We start from the raw sequence: 9,026 nt of genomic DNA on the forward strand, positions 1-9,026 counted from the left end.
CACTAAAAAATAAGGAAACTCCAGCCATGAAAGCTCCACTTTGAAAAAGAACCAATAAAGCTCAAAACTCTTGTGTGTGTGAAGATTAGGTGTAGCCTCACTCCCAATTGCATAGATGCAGTGCTCATTCGACCTGTTAAAACCCCTAAATATACGCTTCGATTCTTCATCGTGACCATTTCATGGAAGCTTCAGTACTTCAGTGGAGAAGCTCAAGTAGTTATTCAAGGAGGGGAAACCCTAATTGGAGGCCTCACAACCTCAACCATGTAGTGGAAGCAGTACAGGACTGCACTTGCACCTGTAAAGGTATGGCTGTATCTCCTTGCTCATATGGCCAAATGAGCTCATTCTTGGCTCTAAAACTTCCCACACAACTTGAGCAACGACGCCACCTTCATTGATGTGGCATTTTGAGCTATTTTAAAGCTATTTTTGACCATTTTAAAGCCATTTTATGCCCAAAAATTCCATTTTTTGTCTGTAAAAAGCCCAAACGAGTTGGAAAAAATCCCCAAAAATTATGGGAAAATCCCATTGGGCTCAAATTTCATGTTGAACCTCATTTTTCCACTTGGTAAGCACTTTGGACACGTCTTTTACGTCATCTCACGAAACCTGCTATTTTTTGTCGAGATGGCCTGCATTGAACTTTTTAGGCAAAACAAGCGTGCCACTTCCAAAAACTTGACATTTCTACATTTCTAAATCAAATTAAGCATATATCTATGTAAAAAAGCATTCCATACCGCCACGTGTAGGGCCTCGCCCACCCGGCAAGGTATGTACACGGCTGCAACCATGACATTCATTTTCGCATATATCACACTATGTACATTATAGCATTTGGTCCCACATAACAAAAACATTAAGAGTGAGGTAGATAATTTAATTTCACATTATGAACGTGCCATGGCACGACAGCGCGGGTTTACCTATTTCGCTGGATCGTCGAAACTCAGATATGAGATCTGAGTTTTTGATGATCTCGGTTTATTTTTTACCCTTGTCGACGTTGCTATGAGCGTCGCTATGCAACAAAAAAAACATCGACATCCATAACGACGTCAAATTTTCACTTTTAAGCGTCGCACTGCGAGCGTCGCTAATGTGAAGTACCTCTTGTAGTGAAACTTCTTTCCTTTGGTCCCAAGCTTTTGACCTAATTAAGTCTATAAGCACTTTAATCACTTTTAATTATTGTTTTTTTATTTTTCCTACTTAGTTTAAGATGAAAAATACTTTTAAAAAGTTAAAAATTAATTTTCATGACACTAAGTATAGTGTGTATGCTACCAAGCATGGTCCATGTGATAGTTTTCATGGCATCTAAACTAAAAAGCATAGTGTATATGCTACGTAGCACGGTGTGAATGCTAACTAGCACAACCATGTAGTGCTCACCATGGACTTTATGCTTCTAAATATAAAGTGTATGCTAGTAGGCAAGGAATGAATGCTACCAAGCATGGCCATATTTTAGTTAGCATGGTGTGTAAGCTACTAAGCATAGTGTATATGCTACTTAGCATGGTGTGTATGTTAGTTAGCACATTCTATATATGCTAGGGTCTTAGATTGGCATGTTTTGATGCTTTTGATATTTTGTATGGTTAGGTATGAATGCAAAATGTCAAAGTGTATGAAGAAAGAAGATAACTAGTGGCAATAGTGAGCATGATAATATTAGAAATTAAAGAGAAAAAGTTGATTCTTTTGTAGCAAGTTGGAACTTGGGAGTGCGAGAAGAATTTCTGGTTGATCGCAATTTGGGCAGTGTTGTTAGAATTCAGAGTAAATAGCTTATAATTTGATATATTCATGGTCTGCGCTAGGCCACGTCGAATTCCCTTTTAGTCATAATATCACCTATGAGAAATCGAGCGCATCATATTATGCACCGCTGAGTAGATCGTTCTCTATACATTATAACATCCCCTGGGCCCTGTGCACTTTTGCGATAGCCTATCTTGCATGTGTCAAATTTGAACAGCAAAAGAGCCGTCCTCCGCTCCCGCTTTTCTGCATTCTTATATATTGACGCGCGTCGATTAGCATCTGCCTGCCTTCTAAACTGTCTGCATAGCATTAATTACTGTTTATCATAGCATTAATCCACTTCAATGCAGCCCGCTATCAAAAAGAGTCGCAAACTAATTATTGCATCGTCTATTAATGATCACCACCAGCTGCTGCCCCGCTTGCACGTCGATGATATTGGTGATGAGCAGGGATCCAGCTCAGGCCCAGCGCCTTGTGTCCTGGATCGCTTGTGTGATGATCTCCTGCTCTGCATTCTGGCCTCCCTGGCCTCCCGGGCGCAATCCCCGTCCGACCTCATCGCCGTCACGCTAACGTGAGTCTGTATATTCATGGGCTGCGCAGCATGCATTTGCCCAATCACTTAGCAATTCGAGTACGTAGAACTCAATACACATATTGAGTTGGTGTCTGCATGTATATTGTTATGTGCAGGTCTAAGAGATTGCGTGAGCTTGGTAGAAATGCAAAAATCCTGGCAAGTGCCAGCCGGGGAGCGATGGCGGTGAGGGCGGCGACGTGGTGCCCCGACGCCCACGGCTTCCTCTTACGATGTGCAGAATCGGGCAACATGGATGCTGCCTACACTCTTGGCATGGTATAAGCGTAAACGTCTCTCTCTCTCCCTCTCTCTCTCTCTCTCTCTCTCTCTCATATACTCAGCACACATTCACTCATGTCATGTGTTGCTGAAATAAATGCAGATCGAATTCTACTGCCTGGACAACAAGACCAAGGGCATGAAGCTGCTGGAGATGGCGGCCACAGCCAGGCATGGCGACGCTCTGTTTGCGCTGGGCGTGTTGCAGCTGAACGGGAGCGGAGGGAGAAGGGATGCAAGGGCAGGGTTGGCGCTGTGTGCGAGGGCGGCGCTGGCGGGAAACGTGGAGGCGGCGAGGGAGGTTGGGCAGTGCGTGAAGGCGGGGGAAGGTGTTGGAAGGGCGGATGTGGACGGAGGGAGGCGGCTGCTGCAGGAGGCCAACAAGAGGGAGGCGATGCTATTTATGAGGGATGTAGCAGAAAGGAGCCTTGGTCAGGCGGCCAAGGGGCTGCGGGACAGCGGCGAAGGTGGCGGGGACTGGCGAGGACTGTACAAGGAGTTTGTGCAGCGCTACCTAGCTTCTGACTGTGGTTGCCCGTTGCCGCTGGGCTGGCTGTTGCAGAGTAGGCACCCGGCCCAGCGCTTTCTGGCTGAGTGGCGAGCGCTCCGCCACGCGGCCGGTGGCCATTCGCTGCTGCTGCGTTGTTGTTCCAACGCTATATTGTGCGGGAGGAGAGAAACTCGGCCGCGCGAGTTCCGGCAGTGTGGCTACTGCTGCAGCGCCTTCTACTGCAGCCGCTCCTGCCAGTCCCTGGACTGGAAGCTCCGCCACCTGCTTTGCTGCGCCCTGCCATTCCGTCTTCAATTGTCTAGCAGCCTTCAGAACCTTTAGGCAAAACGTCAAGTCCGGTTCCACAAATTTATCGCTCCTTGTCAAAAGTTTTTCTACATTTCGCTCTTGATAAGCCGCTATCACGACATTTCATTCCAGAAGTTCTCTCCTTTACTTAACAGCCTTCTCTGGACTTAACTACGATCGACTCAACCTTATACAGCCTCAAAATAGGCTGCAATTTCTTATCGCGAAAGTCAATGACATTTCGCTTCATGATAATAAAGCGACATACTATACTCCATTGCTCACGAAAAAGCATTTTCTTGGCAAGGCCAAAATAGATAACCCAAATTTATGCCCAAAACCAGGGTACTCAATATAGGGATTTATTACTAAATTTCCCAATCTTTTACCTTGAAAATCGAGATGTGATAGATTTACAATCGACATTTTTATTTTCAATCAAAAAATTTACACTGCGAACCACTAAATTGCCCATTTTTAAAAGATCCGATCGATTTATAACCGGGATTTTTTATTTTCAATGAAAAAATTAAATTACTCTACCAGCCAGGATTCTCAAGTGAATGACCGAATGTCTTCCTGGTTAGTTATTTGTCTAAGTATTTATTTTACTTAATTGGCATGATTCTAGGTCACCAAAGCCCTCAGCGTATAATTCGATTAATGCATTGCCCAATTGGTAGGTTCCAGAACTAACTCTCTCTCTCTCTCTCTCTCTCTCTCTCTCTCTCTCTCTCGTGAATAGGGACATTGCGCTAGCGTTTTGAAAAGATACATCAATGAAGGACACTGTGCTAGTGTTTTGTGAAGCATTTTAAAACTCTTAGCAACTTAAGTTGTTAGGCAAAGGAGGGCAAACAACCACCGTTTCTCCTTGCATTTAAAAATGCTAGGTGGACTGTGGGGTTCCATTGATGGCAATTTTGAAATGTTAGGTGGGTTGTGGGGTTCCATCAATGGCAGTTCCAAGGCTTGTTGCATTGTGAAATGTTGGACACAGAAGGATAGTGGTAAAGTGTGCTTGGTGGCGTTAAGCCTTGTGTTTTTGAAATGCCATAGAGAAGGACATTCGGGTTGAAGCAACTACGAGATCTGGAGCGTTTTGAAACCTGGGCTAGGGAAGACACATGACAATGTTGTTGTTCTAACATTTTGACATGTTCAAGGTTATAGGAGCTTCTTTGTGTCAATGAAAAGAAGAATCCATGAAAACCATGAACCAAGATCAACTTTATGCTATGGATAGTGCATCAGCTAGTAGTAAGTTAGCTACCTTAGCACACATGGAGTTCTCAAGGGAGGTGCAAACTAGTTGTCTCAAAATTGTCAAGCCAAAGGGAATTGGAAGAACACAAAAAAGGACAAGGAAAAGGCAAGCTTAATGAGGACGATAGAGGCATTGATTCTACCAAGGAGATCAACATGGCATATGTGGTGGTGGACATAGCGACCTCAATGCCGGATTTCTAGACATGTGGTTTAGTTGCCGCAATGCGCTTCAGTCAAAGAGAGACTTGTGAGCAGTAGAGAGGGGCACAAGGAGCTTCATATACATGATTTGGACCAGTGTGTCGGAGTACAAATTATCGATGTTTGAATCCATGAGTTGTAGTTCAAGGCACATGCATCTAGCAAGGAACCATCACGACCTATACAAAACACAATGGATATGCATGTAATTGATTGTTGCTGGCTAGATTATGGATATGATGTGTTCCAGAGTTCATTGTCCTAGAAATTTTGGACGTGATGTGCTCTCAACTCACAAAGGGGATTCGTGGACGTAGTGTGATCTACAATTCAACCATCTATGAGACAAATGGTGCTCAATATAGCATTTTTCTCAGGTGAAATCCAAGGCGTATCCAATGGAAAGTACCTCTTCTAGAGTGTCCATGGTAGCTTCTCCATTGACTTGGTCTTCCTACATATGTACACTATGATCTGTAGAGGGGGTGTTAAAGTTTAAGCATCTCAAGTGAATGGCCCAATGTGTTCTCGGTTAATAATTGTCGTTAGGTGTTTTTTTTAGTTATTTGACATGATTCTAGGTAGGCCAATTTGTTGACGGGGGTACTTAAGGCCCCAAGTTAGTATATAAGTGCACCAAAGCCCCCGTTGTATAATAAAATTTATTCATCTCCCAATTGGTTGGCTCAAGATCTCTCTCTCTCTCTCTCTCTCTCTCTCTCTCTCTCTCTCTCTCTCTCTCTTTCTTGTATGTGTGTGTGTGTGTGTGTGTGTGTGTGTGTGTGTGTGTGTGTGTGTGTGTGTGTGTGTGTGTGTGTGTGTGTGTGTGTGTGTGTGTGTATAGACAATTGAGGACAAGATACATGTATTAAGAACAACGAGGGCACATTCACTAAGCTGATGGAAGAGGGTCAAATAAGACCCAAGATATTAATCTATTATGTCCGCTGGGAGAAGAAGGTCGAATTGTGTGTTGTCATAAAGGAATATGATGCCTAAATATTGGGAGTGTAGCAAGTGCAAGAGCTCTACAAGGCTGATAGAGGACGATGAAGAAACAAAGCACACAATTGTGTATGAGATAGTAAACTACTTCAGTGATAGGGCCCAAAGCACGGAGAAGATAGTAAAGTGCAAAAACCTTAATCAACTTTTGGAGCATCCAACAATGTTCAAACTATGTACTGATCAAACCTTCAGGAAGGATCAACAAGTGCAAGAAACTCCTCGCGCTGGGGAGAGGAAAGGGGGGGGGGGGGGGGGGGGGGGGGGGGGGGAGGGGGGTGTCTCATTGAAGGATATGTAAGAAAACACGTGAGTTCAACAAAAAGGTTAATTGAATTTTGTAGAGCTAAAAAAATTATACATACATAAGTAGGAGATTTTTATTTGTAATAGTGAAAAAAATGTCACATGAAGGATACTTTTATTTTAAATAGTGTTAGGTAGGGGGTCTTTTAAATACCCATTGTACACACATGATAAATGGTTTACATGTAGTGACCCCTCTCCCCCACAGGAAAGGAACTCTAATAGTAGCCAATATCCACAAGACATTGGAAATTTTTAAACATCCCTCAAATAAAGATGAGTTGTTTCTTAAGAAGAGTGCTTTGGCAATGCTGATGAACTCATATGAAGATTTGCATGTGGTTGAGGTGGCAAGGGTTTTGCATGTTTCAAATTTACCCTTGTACAAGGAAAGGTCTAGTGTCCAATTCACCTCAGATCATGGTTCTCACATATTCTGGAAATTTGATTGACGTGTTTCTCCCAATAAGAAGGATGTTTCTAGAATAAGATTTGGGATGAATAGCCACATTAAACACTTGGTTTATCTACTTGACAAGCCAAAGGTAATTTATGCTAGGCTAAGGACCATCTAGATGAGATTCTATTTACCACGTTTCTTCTATTGATTACATACAATGTATGCTAAAAACTACTACCTTGTGTTCATTAATGCTAGCATATTATTAGCATATAATATATGCTTGGTAATATAAATAATATACATAGTAGCATGCACACCATGCTAGATAGCATATGGGCTATCTTTGTCACATACATGACATGATGACTAGAAAACACTCCATGCTTTGTATCATATATTTCATGATTAGTAGCATACATGACATCCTATCTAGCGTACGGGCCATACTTTGTAGCATACACACCATGCTTAGCAATGCATATTCCATGCTCTCAAGCGTACAAAACCTTGCTATGATGAAAAAGGGTCCACAACATTTCACACTAACAGGGATTTCAAAATGACGTGATCACACTATAATTTCAGGTTAATAACAATAGAAATGCAAAATAACAAATATTATGTTAATTGGCATTCATCTTTTTTGACTTGCAAGGAAACTTGGAGACCGGCTCGAGGCCCGCTGGGCCCGCCGTGGCTATATAAAGGCAATGCCGGTGCTTGTCTTTTTCACAAGAGAGGTACATTGAAAAGTCTTCTTCACCAAACTTTCTGGCAGCTTTCCACATTCTCAAAGCAGTGTAGCAGTAATTTTTTAATCCCTTCTTTATTTTATTGATGTTTTTTTGAGTTTTTTGCGTTAAAACTTAAAGGTATAAAATTTCTTTTATCAAATCATCGTACGTGGATGCACTGGCATATGGTTGCAATTGCGGCTAGGTGTGTCATTGAAAAAGCGTACGATGATTATGTTTTATATTGCTCGGCACATGGTTGTAATTACGACTAGGTGTGTTGCTGCTAGAATGACACGAGCATCTGTTTGAAAGAAGTCACCGTGCGTGGATGCACTGGCACATGGTTGCAATTGGGGCTAGGTGTGTCATTGCAAAAGCGTACGGTGACTATGTTTTATGTTGCTCCCAGTCATTCATGCTTCGGCACATGGTTGCAAATGCGACTAGGTGTGTTGCTGCTAGAATGACAAGAGCATCTGTTTGAAAGAAGTCACCGTGCGTGGATGCATTGGCACATGGTTGCAATTGCGGCTAGGTGTGTCATTGCAAAAACGCAAGATGACTATGTTTTATGTTGCTTCTCGTCATTCATGCTTCGGCACATGGTTGCAATTGCGACTAGGTGTGTTGCTGCTAGATTGACGGTAGCATCTAATGCATGAATGTGTGCTCAAATAATTTCATAATGTTTCATATGCTTGAATCTTGAAAGACGACATCATGCGTGGATGCACTGGCAGATGGTTGCAATTGCGACTAGGTGTGTCATTGCAAAAGCGTAGGATGACTATGTTTTATGTTGCTCCCAGTCATTCATGCTTCGGCACATGGTTGCAATTGCAACTAGGTGTGTTGCTGCTAAATGACAGGAGCATCTATTTGAAAGAAGTCACCGTGCGTGGATGCACTGGCACATGGTTGCAATTGTGGCTAGGCGTGTCATTGCAAAAGCGTAGGGTGACTATGTTTTATGTTGCTCCCAGTCATTCATGCTTCGGCACATGGTTGCAATTGCGACGAGGTGTGTTGCTGCTAGAATGACAGGAGTATCTGTTTGAAAGAACTCACCGTGCGTGGATGCACTGGCACATGGTTGCAATTGCGGCTAGGTGTGTCATTGCAAAAGCGTAGGGTGACTATGTTTTATGTTGCTCCCAATCATTCATGCTTCGGCACATGGTTGCAATTGCGACTAGGTGTGTTGCTGCTAGAATGACAGGAGCATCTGTTTGAAAGAAGTCACCGTGCGTGGATGCACTGGCAGATGGTTGCAATTGCGGCTAGGTGTGTCATTGCAAAAGCGTAGGGTGACTATGTTTTATGTTGCTCCCAGTCATTCATGCTTCAGCACATGGTTGCAATTGCGACTAGGTGTGTTGCTGCTAGAATGACAGGAGCATCTGTTTCTAATTTGTTGTACGGTGAGGCATTGGCACATGGTTGCAATTGCGATTAGGTGTGTCACTGCAAAAGCGTACGAGATCTATGTTCTATACTGCACTTTTTCTTTCACGTAGAAAAGATCCAAATGTAGTGGCACATAGTTATATTTCACAATGTTTTGTTTGCAATAATACCATTGCATGCAAAATGGATCCTTCTGCTACTTCAATGATAGAGTTCAAAAAAAAAATTAGACAATTGTTGATTACAATCGTCAGTGCA

General features: G+C 42.8%; 1 protein-coding gene across 1 annotated transcript; it reads left to right on the plus strand.

Annotated features, from left to right (window-relative positions):
- The first annotated feature begins 2,073 nt into the window (after window positions 1-2,073).
- LOC147422836 (F-box protein At5g50450-like) lies at window positions 2,074-3,899 on the plus strand. Its single transcript, XM_086503295.1, has 3 exons — window positions 2,074-2,356; window positions 2,476-2,638; window positions 2,745-3,899. Exons 1-3 carry the CDS (start codon window positions 2,124-2,126, stop codon window positions 3,471-3,473), a joined length of 1,125 nt encoding a protein of 374 aa, XP_086359421.1. The 5' UTR covers window positions 2,074-2,123; the 3' UTR covers window positions 3,474-3,899.
- The last annotated feature ends 5,127 nt before the right edge of the window (window positions 3,900-9,026 follow it).

This window comes from Adiantum capillus-veneris, chromosome 27 (genome assembly GCF_014529385.1).
Source record: "Adiantum capillus-veneris isolate H3 chromosome 27, ASM1452938v2, whole genome shotgun sequence".
NCBI classification, from domain to species: Eukaryota; Viridiplantae; Streptophyta; class Polypodiopsida; order Polypodiales; family Pteridaceae; genus Adiantum; species Adiantum capillus-veneris.

Bases quoted from the DNA above. Each gene is read 5' to 3' on its own strand.
- LOC147422836 (XM_086503295.1), top strand. From the start codon at position 2,124: ATGCAGCCCGCTATCAAAAAGAGTCGCAAACTAATTATTGCATCGTCT. The intron at 2,357-2,475 runs GTGAGTCTGTAT...TGTTATGTGCAG, and splicing joins CTCATCGCCGTCACGCTAAC to GTCTAAGAGATTGCGTGAGC. The intron at 2,639-2,744 runs GTATAAGCGTAA...AAATAAATGCAG, and splicing joins CTGCCTACACTCTTGGCATG to ATCGAATTCTACTGCCTGGA.